The sequence below is a fragment of the Chiloscyllium plagiosum genome, unplaced genomic scaffold (genome assembly GCF_037043375.1).
Source record: "Chiloscyllium plagiosum isolate Xiang-an unplaced genomic scaffold, Cpla_swu_hap1 HiC_scaffold_2, whole genome shotgun sequence".
Taxonomy (NCBI): domain Eukaryota; kingdom Metazoa; phylum Chordata; class Chondrichthyes; order Orectolobiformes; family Hemiscylliidae; genus Chiloscyllium; species Chiloscyllium plagiosum.
In genome coordinates this window covers 68,015,256-68,035,979 of record NW_028270140.1, presented here as the reverse complement: position 1 = coordinate 68,035,979, position 20,724 = coordinate 68,015,256, and the positions used below count along the sequence as shown (strand labels likewise).

The window sequence follows — 20,724 nt, the reverse complement described above, 5'->3', positions numbered from 1 at the left end:
CCCTCACCCTAACAATGCTCTAACTCTTATATAGCTATGATGTGGTGGTGTAGGTGTTGGACTGGGGTGAACAAAGTCAGTAGTTGCATGACACCAGGCTATAGACCAACAGGTTTTTTTGAAATCATAAGCTTTCTGAATGCTGCTCCTTCACAAGGTAAAGTCTTCAGCCTTCACTTGATGAAGGAGCAGTGTTCCAAGAGAGTGTGGTCTTCAATAAACCCGTTGGAGTACAACCTGGTGTCTTATACAGCTGGCTGCTGTTTAAACATCTGCAAGCCCCAGGATGATCATCAAGTGATACATGTTTCCTAAAATCAGAGCAGAACCTGCCACTGCTGTGTGGACCGGCAGCACACCTGTATCCATGAGGCTGCCACCAGAGAATTGGGTTCAGCAGACTGCCATCAACCCATGTCAGATTCACAAGAACATGAGAAACAGAAGGAGGAATAGGCCGTCGAGCCCCTCAGGCCTGTTATGCCATTCAGTAAGATCATGGCTGAGCTTTTCATGGACTCAGCTCAACTTATCATCTTGCTCACCATAATCCTTAATTCCTTTATTGTTCAAAAGTCTCTTTCTCTTTGCCTAAAAAACATTCAACAAGGAATTTCTTACAATTTGTGGGCCCACTGCTGGATACAGTGACACTAATTTTAAATACAGCAGCCTCTCGGTGAGTTCTGAGAGTTAACATTGATGAAGGTAAAAAGAATATGCAAGCATTTAAAAAGACAATATTACTAAAAAATATTTTGCCCCAGTGGATGGGTATTTTGCTGATTATATGGTAAAGTTGAACTGAGACAGAATCTAACTCTGTTCATAACTGGAATTAAAGAGCAGTTGCAATTATACAGGAATTCTTTGTTTATTCCTGAAAACTGCAACATTAAAAGAAATGACTTTAAGTGAAGCATAGTTTCCGTAGGAATTAATGTGAAAGCTAAAGTTTAAGTTCCTGCACACATGCTTTGCTCTGAAGAAACAATGAAAAGATTGAAACACAATACCATAAGTATGCAATAGTGTGGGTTCATAACTGAAGTAACTTACAAAGTAAATCAATAAATATAAAATAAACAATGTATGGATGCTTACTTCAAGGCCTTACAGCAAAAAGTAACTTTAAAATATCATGTTACAGTCATTGTCGTACGACATAGAAACAGGCACTCATAAAAGCTTATATTCATTAAGTAACAAAATATATTTTAAAATATAATGATAAATACAATAAAATGTAATCACCATAAAATATTAAAATTACATTCATCTGATGATCGTTTAACCGACCAGGCTCCATCTAGTGGCAAGCACTAGTCAGTACAGGCAGAACCACCTGTACTAAACATCATCTGTCACTGGATGGAGCCAGGATTTCATTCCAAGTTAATTCAGTTCAGGAGCCAGCAGAGAAAGGCATACTGAAAACAACATTAAGAACTTTAAGCGGACATTAGGAAAGAAAGACTGATGGTGGGAGCAGCATCCAGAGGAAGACCAGGAGACTGGAGTTCAGGGAGTGGAAGCATCGAATTCGAATTTATTTGTTGAATTTATTGTCACGTGTCCCGAGGCACAGTGAAAAGTTTTGTCTAAATTGAAACTCTAAACTTTAAACAAAAACATTGTCTGTGTTTTATTAACAACAATGAAGTGAAGCATTAAGAAAATCAATTTTATGGAGGTGCTGTACTTACAAGAGGACTACGTTGTATACTGGCCAAGTACTGCAGCAAGCCCTTGGTGTGGTAAATTGTAGGATGGAGTTCAGGATTTGGGGTTAACCACTGCCGATTAAGATCTTCGCCACTTAAGGAGCAGCGGTGACTACAAAACAGAATATATCGAAAAATTAATTAGGAAGACTTTCAAGCTAATTCTTTTTTTAACCTAATATTTCAAATAGAAACAAAATGAAACACCTATTCAGGTTTGTATGTTCCATTCCTTGTTCATGACTGTCTGTCCCCTTAGATGTGAGATTTTTCTGTTTCTTTTTATTAGATTACTTACAGTGTGGAAATAGGCCCTTCCGGCCAACAAGTCCACACCAACCCTCCGAAGAGCAACCCACCCAGACCCATTCCCCTACTTTTACCCCTTCACCTAACACAATGGACAATTTAGCATGGCCAATTCACCTAACCTGCACATCTTTAGACTGTGGGAGGAAACCGGAGCACCCGGAGGAAACCCATGAAGACACGGGAAAAATGTGCAAACTTCACACAGACAATTGCCCGAGGTGGGATTTGAACCCAGGTCTCTGGCGCTGTGAGGCAGCAGTGCTAACCATTGTGCCACCGTGCCACCCGAAACCAGTCTTCCCATTCAATGACACATCTCTGAGACCCCACATTCACTGTCGCTCCGATGCCTTTTTTGCTAATTCTATCAAAGTTCGAGAGCCAGGCCCTCTTGTGTCACAGTGGTAGTGTGCCCACTGCTGGGATGACAGGCCTAGGTTCACGCCTGCTCCAGAGGTGTGTAATAACATCGCTAGGGAGCTGGGTTTGATTCTGGTCTTGGGTGACTGTGTGCAGAATTTGCACATTCGCCCCAGTGTCTGCGAGGTTTCTGCCAGGAGCTCTGGTTTTCTCCCACAGTCCAATGATGTGCAGGTTAGGTTGACTGGCTATGCTAAATTGCCCATATTGTGCAGGCTAGGTTGATTTGCCATGGGAAGTGCAAGGTTATGGGATAGGGCGAGGGCTTGAGTTTGAGTGAGATGCTGTTGGAGGGGGTGGGCCTGTGAAAGCCCGATGGGCTAAAAGGTCTTTTTCTGCACTATAGACATTCTATGAAAAGGTATCTACTGTACAGAATTACGAGGGCAACATGACCTCTTGGTAACATGAGAGTTTTGGTCAGTTAAGGTCAGACAGAAATTTCACAGATTTTACTCTCTTCAAGTTGGCCTGCATTTTCATTTGTGTGTTTTTTGCCTCTGCCATAAGATAAAATGGTTTTGGGCGTGGTATATGTATTGCAATTGAAAATGTATTGCCTATTCATCAATGTTCACTGATATACATGTATACTTGTACAATTTTGGGTGTATAAAGTGAGAGGAGGCCAGAAAAGTAGTACTCAGGGTGCTTTAACAATTAGCAAAGATAATGTATACTGACAACTTGTTTCAGTCATGTCAATGAAGCATATTTATCCACTGACTGAAAATTGTTAATTCAAATGTGAGCATACATGATGAGGTTCAGTAGTGAAGGTTTGAATCAATAGCAGCAATTGTAGCACAGATGCTCTCTTTTCCATATTTCTTTATTCTAGAAGATCTTGCTCAATCATTTATGATTAGTAACTGAAAAGTAACTGTCAACTGTGATGCATTTCTGTATAAACATAATATAGAACAGTTTAATGTACACAGACTTGCCTCACCTTCCATTAATTACTCCGTCTGGGTTCAGCATGGGGACAATTTTGAAAATATAAGAATCCCGCAAATTTTGAGCTGCCAAGCTGTTGCTCATTAAAAATTCCAGAGTTCCCTTCATCACCCAACTGGAATTACTTTCTCCAGGATGGACACGAGATGTTAAGAAAATGTACGGTCGATTTCCTGCAGAAATTATTTTTATAGGAGTTATTTTATATATAAAATTGCAGCTTCACATAGTGACAATCGTATAACGATAGTAATGTCAAGATAAGTGCAAGAAGGACTGTTGCAATTAGCCACAGCATTCCTAAATTATTTAGTGAAATTTAACCAAAGTCTCAGTCCTAACTGCCAGCCTGCGGTCTCCATTAGAATCACAAAAGTATACAACACAGAAAAAAGGCCTTTTGTTCCATATTTAATATACTGGACTTGGTTTTGGCAAATGAGCCTGGCCAGGTGAATGAAGTTTCAGTGGGGGGTGCATTTCAGGAGCAGTGACCATAACACCGTGAATTTTAAGATACTCATGAATAGAGATAACACCAGTCCTCGGATGAAGATGTTAAACTGGGGGAAGGTGATCTACAACAACATTAGGCAGGAACTGGAGAATTTTGATTGGAGGCAGCTGTTTGAGATATCCTAACAACTGTCATTTGAAAGGTGTTAGAATCTATTAAGGAAATTGTAACAGGATACTTAGAAGATTACAGCGTGAGCATACAGAGTCATTGTGACTTTGTGAAAGGAAAATAATATCTATTAGAGGATTTTGGCAAAGTAATATTACATTGGATAGAGTGCGCACCAGGTGATGATATGTGCTTGGATTTCCAAAAGGCATTTGATACAGGTACCACGTTGAAAGTGCTACAAAGGATAAGAGCACAGTGTGTACAGGCTGACATATTTTCATGATCAGAGATTGGTTAGCCAACAGGAAGCAGAGAGTCAAGATAAATATGTTTTTTTCGAATTTGCAAGCTAGAGTACTATAGGGATCAATCAGTGCTGGGGCCTCAATGATTCACAATTTATATCAATGATATGGATGACGGTACCGAACACATGGATAATTACAATAGGCAATGGCAAGAAGATATGTAGTACAGTAAGTCATCAAGAGGAGGCAGAGTTTGCAAAGGGACATGGAGAGGTTAAGTTGGTGTACAAAAATTTGGCAGAGTATAACCTGGCTAAGTGTAAACTTCTCTACATTGGGGAGACAGGCCGCCTACTTGCGGAATGTTTCAGAGAACACCTCTGGGACTCCCGCACCAACCAACCCAACCACCCTGCGGCTGAACACTTTAACTCCCCCTCCCACTCCGCCAAGGACATGCAGGTCCTTGGCCTCCTCCATCGCCAGACCATGGCAACACGACGCCTGGAGGAAGAGCGCCTCATCTTCCGCCTAGGAACCACAAGGGATGAATGCAGATTTCTCCAGCTTCCTCATTTCCCCGCCCCCCACCTTATCTCAGTCCCAACCCTCGGTCTCAGCACCGCCTTCTTGACCTGCAATCTTCTTCCTGACCTCTCTGGCCTATCACCCTCACCTAAACCTCCTTCCACCTATCGCATTCCCATCGCCCCTCCCCCGTCTCTCCTCCTTATCTTTTACCTTAGCCTGTTTGGCACACCCTCCTCATTCCTGAAGAAGGGCTTATGCCCGAAACGTCGATTCTCCTGCTCCTTGGATGCTGCCTGACCTGCTGCGCTTTTCCAGCAACACATTTTTCAGCTCTGATCTCCTGCATCTGCAGTCCTCACTTTCTCCTAAATGTAAACTTCTCCATTTTGACAGAAAGAATAGAAAAGCAGTATACCATTTAAATTAAGTCAGACTCCAGGTGCTACAGCTAGCCCTGGGGGTCCTGGTACATAAATCATAAAGTTGACATGCAGGAACTGATTCAGGCAACAAATGTTGTTTATTGTAAAAGGGATGTAATATAAAAGTAGGAAAGTTTTGCTATAGTTTTACTAACATTGGTAGACCATATCTATGTGCAGATTTGAAAAAAATATATAACTGCACTGGAGTATGTAGTACAGTGGTCGCTTTGAGCCAGGAGATCTGGATTGACGTCCCACCTGTTGCAGAAGTGTGTAATAACATCTACAACCAGGCTGATTGGAGAAAATAAAGATGGTTCTAGGGATAAAGAACTTATCATACGATGCAAGATTGAACAGGTGAGATCTATGATTTTGTGGTGGGAAAGTCATTCAGTTGTGTATGACAGCATTTCATGATATTTTAAAAAAAAGAACAGTGAAAGGTAGGGCTCTTGTGGCAGTGGTAAGTGTTTCCACCTTGAGTCAGGAATCCTCTCAATCCTCCAGCCGTTTTTATTTCTCAAAGGATCATTAAAATGTGGAATTCTCTTTCTCACAAGGTTGTGGAGACTGGATCTTTAAATTTATTCAAGGCTGAGCCAGATGGATTTCTAATAAACAAGGGAATCAAAGGTCATGGGGTGCAGACAGGAAACTAGAGCTGAGATAGCAACCATGTCAGCCATTGTTTTACAGAACAGGCTTCAATGACTAAATAGCATATTCCTTTTCCTATATTCAATGTTCCTATGTTCTCCAGTTCTACAATATGCCTGCCAATATGCTCATAACCCTGTCTAGTACAATCAATCCTTCCTGGAATGAGGGTGTTCAGAAGTGTGCACACTATTGTAGCTGAGGCGTAACCAAAGCTTTATACAGTTCAAGTGTAAGATTCTGTTCTTATGTTATATCTGAGCTCATAAAGGGAAGCTTTGGACATGCCTTCTTAACCTGCTTCTCTTCCTGTGTTTCTGTTTTCAGCTATCTGTGGAAAATGTACTCAGATTATTTTGGTCATCTATACTTCTCAGTAGCCTACAATTTACTGTATATTCTTTTGCCGCACTTGTTCTGTTCTAATGCATTGCCTTGCACTTTTCAGAATGAAATCCATTCACCACTTTTATGGTGACTTCACAAGTCACAAGGATATCTTCTTATAGTAAAGATCTTTTCCTCATAAACACATATACAACTTGCGTATCATCAGAAAACTTAATAATGCCTACCCTCAGGACCCCATGAGAAATAGCTCTGCAGTCAGTAAACATCTATCAACCAGTTGTTTCCTATCACTAAGCCAATTTTGGATCAAATCTGCCATTATCCTTTTGGACCCATGGGTTTTTAACTTTCTGACAAGTCCAGTTATGTTGGACCACATCAGACACCTTACGAACTACACCACCAATGACGCCTCCTTCAAACCTCGTTAGAAAATTCAATTAAATTAGTCAGATATGATGTTCTCTTAATAAATCCATTCTGACATCCTTAATTAACTAATATTTTCTAAATGACAATTAATAGGCTAGCCTGGCAGATCTGTAATTATAGTGCTCACTCTGTATCTTTGCTAAACAACATCACGTAACAGTCCATATGATATTCTGTTTTCATTTCTCTTCACGTTCTGGGTGCATTTCATCCAGACACAGAAAGGTATCTACTTTTAAAAATGACTAACCACTTCATATTTGCCCAATGTTCATTCATCCCCTCCAATATTTTGTACTCCTTTTAAATTAAGATATCAGTATTGTTACCACTCATTTGTGAAGATAGAAACAATACATTTGTTGAGTACCAAACCCACATCTGCTTCCACAGAAATTATTGTTTTAGTCTCTAATTGTTTCTACACTTTCCTTAGTAATCTTCTTGCTCTTTTTGCACTTGGGTTTCCCTTTATTTTACTTGCAAATGCCAAAGCAGTCACTATAAATTTTCTAATGGACACTTGAGCTTTCTCAAGCATTTGTCATTAAAACAGGATCATTTACTGTTTATTTCATATTTTGGTAAATCTTGTTACAAGTTTAAGGTCATGAGTCATTCATAAATGGAAATAATGCATAAACCATTAAATTCGATCACAGGAAGACACAATTACACTCTGTAAAGGCTTTTTACATAACCTCCATTTAGTTAATTTGCTATGTTGGATAAGATTGTAAAGGTAAATCCTTGCTACTCATTTTTTCACATTTACTAGCTTTTCTTCCACCATTTAACCAAGCTTGTAGAATAAGCAGAAAACAAAACTCAAAGATTATATATTCAGAAATTGCCCCGCATCTTCTCTACATGTACGTTCAGCACTAAATAGATATCAATCTTCCATGGATACAAAATTGGTTTCATATTCATAAACAAAGATATATAGACAGACAAAGTAAGGACATGGGTCTTGTTCTCATCCTTCTAGGCAGAATAGTATGGTGGTTGAGGAGAGATAAAAATGTGCAACAAGGCAACAAAGGTAACCTGGGATATTAAAATTAGAAACTATTAACTTTGGATGTAGGTTTGCTCGCTGAGCTGGCAAGTTTGTTTTCAGACATTTTATCACCATAAGTAACATTATCAGTCAGGCTCCGGATGAAGCATTGGTGGTATGGCCCACTTCCTATTTAAGCGTATGGGTTTCCTTGGGTCGGTGACATCATTTTCTGTGGTGACATAATTTCCTGTTTTTTTTCTCAGGAGTTGGTAAATGGGCTCAAAGTCAATGTGTTTGTTGTTTCAACCAGAACTCTATTAACAAACACATTGACTTGGATCCCATTTACCACACCCTGAGAAAAAGAACTGGAAATGACATCACCACAGGAAATGATGTCACCAACCCAAGGAAACCTAAACCCATAAATAGAAAGCGGGCCATACCTACAGGTATATCTTCCAGAGGCCATTGATGATGTTACCTAGTCTGAAAATGAACCTTCTAGCTCAGTGAGCAAACCTACAACCAGAACCTCAACCTGAGCTCCAAATCTTCTCAAAACTTGTTCATTATTAAGCTTCTGTACTTGGTTTAAATTCAAAACCAATAAATCACAATAAGGCTGATAACTAAATGTTGATTTTGTTGGAAAATCATGACTCAGTGTGGAAGCAAATTCTAAGCTTCTATTCCTAACCTATGCCAAGTTTGATCATTTCTTGAGGGGCCATTGGGCTATTCAAATTGGCCTTAACTGCTCTAAATTGAAGAAAGAAAACACTGGCCTGGAACTGGTGGTTGTAATGACTTCAAAATTATCATCATTACAATGTAAAACTGACAAGTGACATCCACACAATTTATTAAAAGTAGAAGCGTGGAACTTGCTATAATAGGAATTATATAAGTCTGCAGGTGGAATAATTAGACATCACAACTATGTCATGAACTTCAACTATTTAGAAATTATGTTTACTGGAAACACCAATGTCAATCATGAGCTTAGTTCAATCAAAAGTAACTTAAATTTTACCAAATCATAGTTATTGTTAAGCAACCTCTTAGCCCCTGAAAAGCTAATTTTTCATCAGTTACCTTAAAAAGTTTAGTTTCAATACCTTTTTTGTTCTAAACTTTATATTTCTGTCTTAATTTTATTTGTATGTCAACATTTTTATTTCACTTTGTGTACAATAATTTAAATGTGATTTATATTTCCTGCTTTTTGTTTTCTTTGCCATCTATGAGAATTCTTCCATCCAACTGATTAGAACAGGCACAAGTCAGGCTGAAAATTGATGACAGCCACAGATTCCCCCATTGAAATTGCCAAATTATATAAATAAAGACAAACAGAAAACCTATATCTGTAACTTGCTAAGCCATTTACAAGGTCAGTGGTGATCTGTATCTTCATCACTGACTGCAAAATTGAGGCCAATCGACAGACTTCCCATAAATGAATACTATGCAGTGATCAATTCTAAAACATGTGGGTACAAAGTGAGAACAGATTGGATTCAGTGACAATATTCTTTTATGAACAATGAACAAACAACATGACACCAACTACTGTCTACTCAACACAATACATCTCTCTTGGCTGAGGTGCTTAAAAGTGCTTTGGAGTTGTATTTTATATTTATTTGGAAGACCAAGAGGAAATACAAGGTTTACACTATTGAAAAATACAGACACGTGCAAAAGAATAGTGAACATACTTGTCCATATATTGTTTTTCAGACAATTATTAAAGAGTAATCAGAGGTTAGACTCTCAATGTATTCATGGTGCCAGTAACTGAACTACAATGTTAAGCTCAGATGAACACATCAAAGTACTTACTAAACTGGTACAGACTTTCCCAGGACTTGGACTCTGGCACAGAAGTAATGGTCAGGACAGGGCAAGGGTTGCCTCCTAAAGTTTCACAGATCGAATCTTGCCGAAAATAAATCAGCTGAGGATCATGCAGTGACTCCAGTTTTTGGATGTGCATCTTTATTAAAAAGAAGCAAATAAAATGTTTATAGTTCTGTTACTCCTGGGATTTATATTTACATCCTGAATTTTACTTTCATATTGTTGTCTTTATGTTCATCAAGATTGGAAATTTACATCTGTGAATAGGTTTGAAGAATATAATTTGATCATTCTTTAACAAAAAGACTGAACAATTTTAGAAGGAGCCACAAGTATGGTAATACATGTCTTGGCTGCTTTGATCTAGAACACTAATCTATGCCTTATGTTGAGACACCAACTGTAAAAACTACTACACATTAAAAAGAGAGATGAACTTGCATTTATATTGTGCCTTTCATATCCACAGCTCATTTCCAAATGTTTTATAGCCAAGTAGTACTTTTAAAGCATATCCATGGATGTAAAGCAGAAAAAGATAAATATGCACACTATAAAAAGCCCATTTCAGTTCATGTACCAGATTCTACAGCAAATTTCTGCAAGTTCAACTTCAATAGTATACCCTATGTTTAAATATTGCATTTCTTAACCTTTATCCGAGAATTCTTTACTTCTATCTAATAATCTATCGATAACTCTTATTATCCGATACTATGTACATGCAGGCTGCCTCACAAAAGAGAATTTTGCACACACTAACATGAGCCTATTACTAACATGCTGAAGCATGGAGTACAAAGATTGGGATTGTGCTTCCACATCACAAAATATTCCTGATTAACAATGCCTACATATGATGTAAACCGGAGTACTTGGAGACCTTCAGTAACACAGGGGGCATCAATCAATCTCCTGGATTTGAAATTTACAAACCTTGTATTCTTTAAGAAAGGTTCAACATGGTGGCAGCAATTGGTTCAGTTCTCTACAAATTGAGGAAAAATGTTGTAAATTTGCTACATATTTTCTGTGGTCTATTGTCTTCAAAGAGGTTTGCTTGTGTCTCACAGTCTGTTGGGCTTATATCCTTTAGGGGCAACTGCTCAAGTTGGAAAACTTTTAGACAGAGGGACACAATCAGTATGGATCATGATCCAGTAATCAGCTACTGGATCAGCATATCTATCAAGGGTTATGTTTTTTTAAAATTACAATTAGAGACAAAGAAGTAAAGAACAAAACTTCAAATAATTAAAATCAAAACATTTATGAATATCATTTAATTCTGATAAATGTCCAACTGATTTATCCAATAAATACACACTTGGATGAAATCATATCAGAAATGAAATAATATTGAAAGTTGAATTAAACAACTGCACTTTGAACAAGCATATTTATTTAGACAATAATATAATTGTTTTTGTAAGATTATTAGCTAAATGAGGCTTAAAGGAAGTAAAAGCTTTTTTTGAGTGGAAAATTCATTTTGATTATCAAGATTTAAAAACAGATTTAAATAATGACACTTGCAATAAAACAGGAATTATAATTTGCATTATTTATAGAATTTGGCTAGAAATATCATGATGATTCAAGGCAAGAGAAATATGCAGTACTGTATGTCTAGTCACTCACTAGGTTATTTTATTCCATCTCCATTCAATGTAAGTTAAAAATCAAATTAGGACTTGAGTAGTCAATAATTTGAGAAAACTCAAAGGCATTGAACGTTTTTTAAAAAAAAGCTGAGGTTCTCAATTATGTAAGATCTTTCAGCAAAATGCAATTCAAAACACAAGTTCTATAACGAAGTCATCAGCTTAACATATATTCAATATGAAAATCTATCTGCACCTAAAGCAACTTGTGGTATTTCTAAGAGATTTCAGGATACGGCTTCTTAAATAGCCATGAATGTAAATAAAGAGTTCTGAGTTAAAGCAACCACATGCCGCATAATAGGCAATTAATTGCTATGTTACACATTTCAACTGATTAAAAATTATCATTCTGTACATTACACTATGAATATTACCTGCAAGGTAGAGTATGTATATGGATAGTGGTAAGCAAAATAGCACACATCATCTTTATGGGCAAAGTTCATCGTAAATGTCAGCGTGTAATAAGATTTTCCTTTTTGACCCCCAGCTGCTATTGAACTTCTGGAAAAATGATTCCTACAAAGAAAGGCATAATCGTATTAAAATCTTTTTTAAACCACATAGTTGGCCATTTAAGTTGCTCTTTTCGAAGCACCAATGGTACAAAGATCACTGAACACTACTACTAATGAAACTATATGTCATTATTATTTAACATGGTATGATAACCAATGTACGGTGAAAAGAATCATACAGTCATGTCAAATGGAAAGCAGACTTCCTATGCTGGAAATTTAATACAAAAATGGAAAATACTGGGTGTTTCAGTAGGTCAGGCAACACCTGTGAAGGGAAACAGTTAACAATTCATCTCATTAAAAGTAATTGACCTGAAAAGTTAACAAGATTAAAAGGAGACCAATGTTAATACTATATGAGAGAAAAGTGCTGATTGGTTGGCAAGTACATTCTGATTGGTTGAGGCATTGCCGTAGAGAATGTGCCGATTCATGGTGACTGAAAATTACGTTCCAAGCTTTGTTTATAGTCTTAAATAGCCAGATTGACTGAGTTAGCAATGCATTATCCTGAGAAAAGAATCAGAGAATGACTGTAATGTATTTTGAATAATGCATACAAATGACAGAAAGTGAGAACTGCAGATGCTGGAGATCAGAGTCAAGAGTGCGGTCCTGGAAAAGCACAGCAGGTCAGGCAGCATCTGAGGAGCAGGAAAATTGACGTTTCGGGCATAAGCCCTTCAACAGAAATCCTGCCGTACTTTTCCAGCACCACACTCTCGACAATGCATACAAATGTTCTTTTTGTGCACAAAGAACATGAAAATGTGTGATAACATACTTAGCTTCCAGTACATGCATGTGTACAAAAATAGAAAATACTGGGTGTTGGGTCCAAATGATAATCTTAAATTGATTTTCAACATAATTATTTGCATTTTCTGGATTATTTCGAAAATGTTCTCCAAACATGGAATCACATCCAGTGCTGGACAACGTGTGAGTTTTGCAAGCACACGCCTTGCTTGTTTGGAACAGCTATCATTTTTGAACCTGAAAGGTGTACATTCTATTTCACTTATGTAATGTGATTAATCACAAAACGTAAAGTGTGACATATCTCACAGCGCTGAGCAACAGGTTAAGCTAACTGTTCTACTCTGTTACGGTGCAATACAACAAAAGTGTGTTTGCCACTAACAAGATGCTGCTGTCAAGCCAAAAAGACATTCTACCTACCACACCAAATGAATAGTGCAGGAGAGTCTGATACTGGTTAAAAATGTAATATGTCTGAAAAAAAAAACTGGTAAATCATTTCAGCTGTTCCCAACAAGCAAGTTACTGATGGTATCCAGCTAGCCCATGCTCACAATACACGCTTTTGGACAGTACTGTCAAAGGAGCTTTAATGCGTTGCTACATTGCATTTTACAGATGGTACACAATGGTGCCACCTCACATCAGTGAGTGTTTGTGAAAGTGTGCAAGTGAATGTTTAAGTGGTGGATAAGGTACTATGCAAAAAACATTAGATTGCCCTAAATGATTGTCCTAAACTAATTCAGAGTTGTTGGAGCTGCAATGAAACAGGCAAGTGGAGAATATTCCAACTCACTCCTGATCTGTGCCTTGTAGACAATGGACAGGCTTAGCAGTGTTAAGAGGTAAGTTACTTGCCACAAACTTCCTAGGCTCTGATCCACTCTGTGTCTGCAGTATATGGCTAGTCCATTTTAGTTTCTGGTCAATGTAACCCCCAGAGATATTGGTAGTGGGAGATGGTCAGTGATGTTCATGTCATTAATGGTTATCCAGATCTTGCTGCAAATGGACACAGACTGCTTCAGTATCCTCTCCATGGGTCTGTGCATGTCAAATGGCATGCCAACACTGTTCACCAGCATTGATTTCCAGATTTGGAGGTTTTGTTATACACAGACCTCGGAAGTGTGTGCAGAAGAAAATAAATCTGAAGGAACATAACTTGGACTGTTAAGATTGATCTCCAACAACCACAGCTATCCTTCTTTGTGCTAGAAATCACACAACACCTGGTGTTGTGTGATTTTTAGCTTTGTACACCCCAGTCCAACACCGGCATCTCCAAATCTTTGTGCTAGGTTTGCTTCCAACAAGCGTAGAACATTGCCCTGACCCCACCAACTCCATTTCTGCATCGCATCCTTGCTGTCACATTCAAACACTGCCTTGATGTCAAAGACAGTCATTCTCACCTCACATCTGGAGTTTAGTTCTTTTGCCCATGTTTAGATCAAGCTGTAATGAGATCAGAAACTAAGTAGTTCTGGCAGAACCCAACTGACTATCAAGGAGCAGGTTATTGCTGAGCAAAGCTGAAAATGTGTTGCTGGAAAAGCGCAGCAGGTCAGGCAGCATCCAGGGAACAGGAGAATCAACGTTTCGGGCACAAGCCCTTCTTCAGGGCTGAGCAAATGCCACTTGATAGTATGTTGACAATCCCTTCTATCATTTTGCTGATGAAAGGTTAGAGATATTTTTGCTTCAACTTCCTAGATCTAGTTGGTTAGAGTTAATAAACATGCAGAGGTACTGTTTCACAACTGTACTTTATTATTGATCATAAGCTAGTGGAAAAGACAGGAATAACTGTAAAATGAGCGATGGAAAATCGACAGATTACCTATAATATGGGGCTTTAATTATTCTAATATGCTAACACTGTCCTAATCCATAAAGGACAGAAAGGGTCAAATTCTTTGAAGGGATCATAAGAGTTTGAGAAACTGATTAACAAGCCATACAGGACTCTGAGCTTTATAAATAAAGGCAGAAAAGTACAACACAAGGAGGTTATGATGAACTGTTAGGAAACACTTATCTGGCCTCAATTGGAATATAGTGTCAAATTTCCTTTCCAAGGGAAAGGATAATTGCCTTTGCAGGAATTTATATTTCACTAAAAAGATATTTGTATGTTCAGAACTTGCCTGAACGTAATGTCTCATTTTAGGGGATACCTGATATGCTAATGGAGCAACTTCACAAAACAGAAAATTGCAGGTGAACTGTATAACAATAATAAATGTTCTTTGCAGTCATTTTATGAAGTTGTTTGTAAAACAAAACAAACAGCTCATAGCAGAACACCATAACTTTGACTAAAGATAAATCAAATAGAAAGACCGGTAATTTCAGGTAAATGGTTGAAAATTTGGAAATGCTAACTTGTTTCCTGTTGCTTGATCTGGAATGTTTCTAATACTTTCTGATTGTTTTATTTTTAGATCCTCCTAAATGTCAGAATTAAAATTATCTTCATTGTTGTAATTTTACCAACCAGAATATAAGCACTTACCATAAAGAATAAGTAATAGCTGTGTAAGTTAACAGTCATTGTGAGCAATCAATGAAACAACAGAGGGAGTTAACACCTACCTGCAAGTGTTTGTGCAATTTACCGAAATCAATGAAGAGTAAAAAGCAAAAAGAGTAACCTGATGAGGGCTGTCTTGTGGTGCAGTGGCAGTGTCCTTATCCCTGAACCAATGGTTCAAGTTTCACCTGCTCCAAGGGTGTAAAATAACAGCTCTGAACAGGTTGATTAGAAAAATAGTCTAAATTAAAAAAAAACTGTTTAGGACCCATTTGTTGCACAGTAGTAGAGTCCCAATCTCTGGACCAGGAGACCTAGGTTAAGGTCCCACCTGCTCCGGAGGTGTGTCATAACATCTTTAAACAGGTTGATTAGAAAAATACGTTGAATTTTTAAGAAGGTGAGCTTTTGAATTCGCGCAGAATGTGGACCACGCCTAGGCAGCTAGCAAGATCAAAACTGGATTTTTTCAGAAAGATGCTTGAATATGCATCAGTCACATGCCAAGTGTCCCTCTACATCAAGGAGGTATCAATACATTTCATTTGATAACCATATAAACTTGACACTACTACTGGAATTTGAGTGCAACAACTAAGCACAATGGTCATTAATGCTATCAGGAAAGACAGTAATCACAGCAAATTGTGAATATCAGTTTTTAGAAAAAGATCCTGGCAGAAGAACAAGTCCATCTAAATGGCTTTTTCTCCAGGGCAGAACTGGGTGTCACGAGGGGTCATAATTTTAAGGTGATTGGGGGAAGGTATAGGAGAGATGTCAGAGGTAGGTTCTTTACGCAGAGAGTGGTGTGTGCGTGGAATGCACTGCCAGCAGTGGTAGTAGAGTCAGAGACATTAGGGACATTTAAGCGACTGTTGGACAAGCACATGGATGGCAGTAAATTGAGGGGGCTGTAGGTTAGATTAACATAAATGCTCGATTAGATAACATAAATGCTCAGTACAACATTGTGAGCCAAACGGCCTGTATTGTGCTGTACTGTTCTATGTTCTATTTAATGCTGCAATGCCTTTGCCGAATTGATTATTCTGCAATACATAACTTAATTCTTGTGCCTCCAGTATCATTTAACGTGTACCAAAATATGTTTGCCTGCAAAAAAAAGGTCCAGCTGTTTGCAATTTTGTTTGAAAATTCACATACTTTTAGATTAGATTAGATTAGATTAGATTACTTACAGTGTGGAAACAGGCCCTTCGGCCCAACAAGTCCACACCGCCCCACCGAAGCGCAACCCGCCCATACCCCTACCCCTACATTTACCCCTTACCTAACACTACGGGCAATTTAGCATGGCCAATTCATCTTTTGGATTGTGGGAGGAAAACGGAGCACCCGGAGGAAACCCACGCAGACACGGGGAGAACTTGCAAACTCCACACAGTCAGTCGCCTGAGGCTGAAACTTTTACATGAGGATAAAACTTCACTTCTTCTAGAACGAAAACAAGATACAAGATTTAATGTGCTCTCAGAGGGGCTTTGGTGCACTCCCACTAGTGCACAATCTGGTACAGGACTTATCAACCAGACCAGCAGACTAACCAGTCAACAGCCTGTGATGATTACAGAAACCTGGTACAAGTAAGGGCAAAACTGGATGATAAATATTCCTGGATTCAAGATATTCAGAAAAGATAGTAAAGGAAGGAGGGGTGGCATAAGCTGGAAGAACAATACCTCATTTTCCACTTGGGAACTCTATAGTCTCACTGGACTCAATATCAAGCTCAACAATTTTTATGGCTTGAAGCACCTTCTCCCATGTCCTCACTGCAACTCCCACATAACAGGCCTTGTTATCACATGATCTTCTGTATTACACTACCCACTGTTAGCTACCAATTGTCTCCATTAGTAGTGATTCATACTCCTAGCCTAATCGTTATCCACTCCTTTGTCTGTCCAACTGTTTTTCCTCTCCCTTTCAGTTCTATTGCCACCTATAGTTTACTCCTTTCCCACTCCCACCCCAATCTCCTGCATAAAAAAAATACACCTTTCCCCAGCTACTAATTCTGAAGTAGTGTCACAGGACCAAAAACAAAAATTGATTTCTCTCCACAGATGTTGCTGACATTTTCCAGCAATTTCTGTTTTTGTTTCAGGATAGAATTAATAGTTACATGGGAAGAGAGGGATTGATTAGGAAGACGGAGCATAGATTTCTAAAAGGGAAATAATGTTCAACCAATAATTTATACAGCACAAGAACAGGGTGTTAATTGGTTGGACTATGATTGGTATGAAGACGCAACCGGAACTATTAACTGTCTCAGTTAATTTAAAATCAAATGTGTTGACTCTGATTGATCCAATGAAGATGGGCAGGGATTGGGTATCTTTTTAGCTCTTTTCTCACTGGAAGAAGTGTAATCTGTGGACACGTTTGTTTTATCTACAAAGAACAGGATGTGTGTTTAAATATAATATTCAGCATATGCAGAATTGGTTTAGGTAATTTTCTTAGTGGAATCAGGACTAATTGGAAACGGTTTTCCTATTGCAGATTTGAACTTAATCAATTAACTAAGACTTAACAGATTCTACTACATCCCCATGCACCCTCTTCTCGTGCTGTACAAGTTACTCTCTTGTTGCTTAAATATTTTCTTGCATTTCAGTTATGATGAATACAATTCAAAATATTTTAATCTATATCTATCTTGTAATGTTAACGGAGGCCACAATTTCTGACAAAAATTAGGAAGATCTGAGATTGCTCATAAGTAAAACTATCAAACCACCCAACAGCCAACAGTAAGTGTATCAATAACTATATAACAAAGCAATTGGCTCCAACAGAAGAATGAATGCTGGGAAAATTATTGCAAGAAACAAGTGAAGCTGAAGTATGACAAATTACAATTCTCTTAAAAATCAACAATTTCAATGTTGTGGCAATATAAAAACTCAAACTACATTTAATTACTTTTTATGCACAGTGCAGTAAGAAAAATAGAAAATTACTTGAAAAATCAGATTGTTATTCGACAAAAATACAGCACATACTTGTAATAACAGATATCTGTGCCAGCTCGAATCCACTGCGGTCTTCCTAGCATGGCTTCTTGGACAGAATACATTATGGGATGCATACCTTCAAAAAGAAAATAAAGGTTTAAAATTTTCTTGTTCATGTAAAAAGATTAATAATATAAATATTATTAATAAACTGCTTGTCCATCAGGTACATTTCACAACTGCAACAGTGCAGAATTTATCCTCTATTCTTTATTCATTCATCATGTTATTAAGACCTTTATTTTACTAACAAAAAATTCAAGGAAAGAAAATTGCAGTGTACTAACAAATAATACATTTAAAGTTTTTAAAAATGTTAGTGCATTTCTATCACACACAGCATACGTGACTGCATTTGCCACTGTGTGATAATGAAAGTGGCTGTAGACAACTGCCATGGGTAGGAGTTGGGAGCCGGGGTGAAGGGGCAAGAAGGATTTAAGATTGACTGCAGAATTTACCGTGCAGATTCAATAACAATTAATATCAAACTGTTGGCTGATTTACACTATTACATATTGTAACATTGCAACAGAGCAGGACAGGACTAAGTATTATACAGGATGGTGGTATCGGCAGACTTAAATCTGCACACTATCAGTGAGACTAGGTTGATTTGGTCATGATGATAGCTCATAGAACGTCTGAATTCTGTCGACCTAAAGCTGCATGCTAAATAAAAGGGCCAGAATTCTGGTTCCTTAAAGACTTTGGGATGCATTTTATGGGTGCATGTGTGCACCTCAAGTGGGCAAAGTTGGTTAAAGGATTCTGGGTAATCCAAGATGGAGGACAAGAAAAATTGTGGCTGCAAGAGCTGCTCTTTTTTTGAGATATTTGAGATGTTGGAGGTGACTTCCTCAAATTCCAGGAATAGCAATTACTGTTTAACATGCTATTGCACTGTTTTGAAACTTTGGGGAGAAAAAAACAAAACAACAGCACTTTCAAAAGGAGGAGGACAGACAAAAGGCAGCAACTACATGGTCAGTGAGGGAGAGAGAGAGAGAGAGAGAGAGAGAGAGAGAGAGAGAGAGAGAGAGAGAGAGAGAGAAACCTACACTGCTAACTGACACACAGGTGTATCTGCACAGTTACTGACTTTGCTGTCTGCTGCTCTGGACATCAGAGTGCATCTAGGAAAAATTAACAAACAAACGAAATTCACAGCAGAGCTTGGAGGCACCTGTGTGGGACAGCTCACAGCATAGGAACAGATAAGTGCATAGTTTCTAAGTGTAGCCTTGCTGCAAGTCTACAGTAGTGAGCAGAGTGGGTTCTTTCTTGATTACATGTTTTATTGAGATCTGTCTAATGAGTATATTTTTAGAATATAAAACATAAGTACTAAATTAGCCTGGAGCACTGCTTTGTTTTTAGGAGCAAAAAGATGGTGCTATATTTTGGGTCTGTAGATTGTGAAGGAGCAAAGATGGCCTTTAGTAGAGTGATGTGGTCTTCCAGTCGGATGTGGGAGTTTAGGGAGAGTTTGCATGTTACTGATGATTATGTCTGCAGGAAGTGTCTTTGGTTGGGAATCCTTTCAGATTGCATGAATCAGTTGGAGCGCCAGTTTGAGGCAATGAGGAATTTACAAGAGCTAGGGGGTGTGATGGATGGCAGTTATAGGAAAGGAGAAAAGCCACAGATACAAATGAGTATGCTGTTTTGGAAAATGTAGGGGGTGATGGACTCTCAGGGGTATACAGTACAAAGAGGCAAGTTTCTGCTATCGAGACTGACTCTAATGTAATGAGGGGTATGTTGGGTTCCAAGCGATTGACTGTTGTAGGGAACTCTCTAGTCAGAGGCACAGACAGACATTTCTGTGGCCAGCAGTGAACAATCAGAATGATATGTTACCTCCATGGTGCCAGGATCAAGGATATCTCAGAGAGGGTACAGAATGTTCTCAAAGGAGAGCTGGACCAGCAGGAGGTCATTGTACACATAGGAACTAATGACACAGGAAGGGAAAAGGATGAGATTCTGAAGGCAGAAATTTAAAAAGGAGGCCCTTGAGTGTAGTAATATCTGGATTACTGCCAATGCTACGAGCTAGTGTGGGTAAGAATAGGAGGATACAGCAGATGAATGCATGGCTGAGGAGCTGGTGCAGGGGAGGAGGGTTCACATTTTTGGATCATTGGAATCTCTTCTGGGGTAGAAGTAACCTGTACAAGATGGACGGATTGCACCAGAATTGGAAGGGGAATAATATACTGCCAGTGAGATTTGCTCGAGCTGCTCAGGAGGATTTAAGCTAGTAAAGTTGGTGGGGGCAGACCCAGGGAAATAGTGAGGAAAGAGATCAATCTGAGATTGGTACGCTGGGAAAAGAAGCGAGTCAAACAGTCAGGGCAGGCAGGAACAAAGCAGAGGCCACGGTAGGACTGATAAATAACAGGGAAGACAGATGAACTCAGGGCATGGTTAGGAACATGGGACTGGGATATCATAGCAATTACAGAAACATGGCTCAGGGATGGACAGTACTGGCAGTTTAATATCCCAGGATACAAATGCTATAGGAAGGATAAAAAGGGAGCAAGAAAGGAGGGGGAGTGGCATTTTTGATAAGGGATAGCATTACCCCTGTACCCAGGAAGGATACTCCTGGGG

At 38.6% G+C, this 20,724-nt stretch overlaps 1 protein-coding gene across 6 annotated transcripts in view; it reads right to left on the bottom strand.

Annotated features, from left to right (window-relative positions):
• Window positions 1–20,724, bottom strand: part of agtpbp1 (ATP/GTP binding carboxypeptidase 1) — a 330,136-nt gene that overhangs the window by 83,424 nt on the left and 225,988 nt on the right. For all 6 annotated transcript variants that reach the window (XM_043713129.2, XM_043713120.2, XM_087997543.1 and 3 more), the window contains 5 exons: window positions 18,091–18,178; window positions 11,608–11,752; window positions 9,549–9,702; window positions 3,409–3,589; window positions 1,707–1,836 (listed from right to left, as the gene is read on the bottom strand). In XM_043713129.2, coding sequence (XP_043569064.1) covers window positions 1,707–1,836; window positions 3,409–3,589; window positions 9,549–9,702; window positions 11,608–11,752; window positions 18,091–18,178 — 698 coding nt within the window. The remainder of the gene's footprint in view (window positions 1–1,706; window positions 1,837–3,408; window positions 3,590–9,548; window positions 9,703–11,607; window positions 11,753–18,090; window positions 18,179–20,724) is intronic.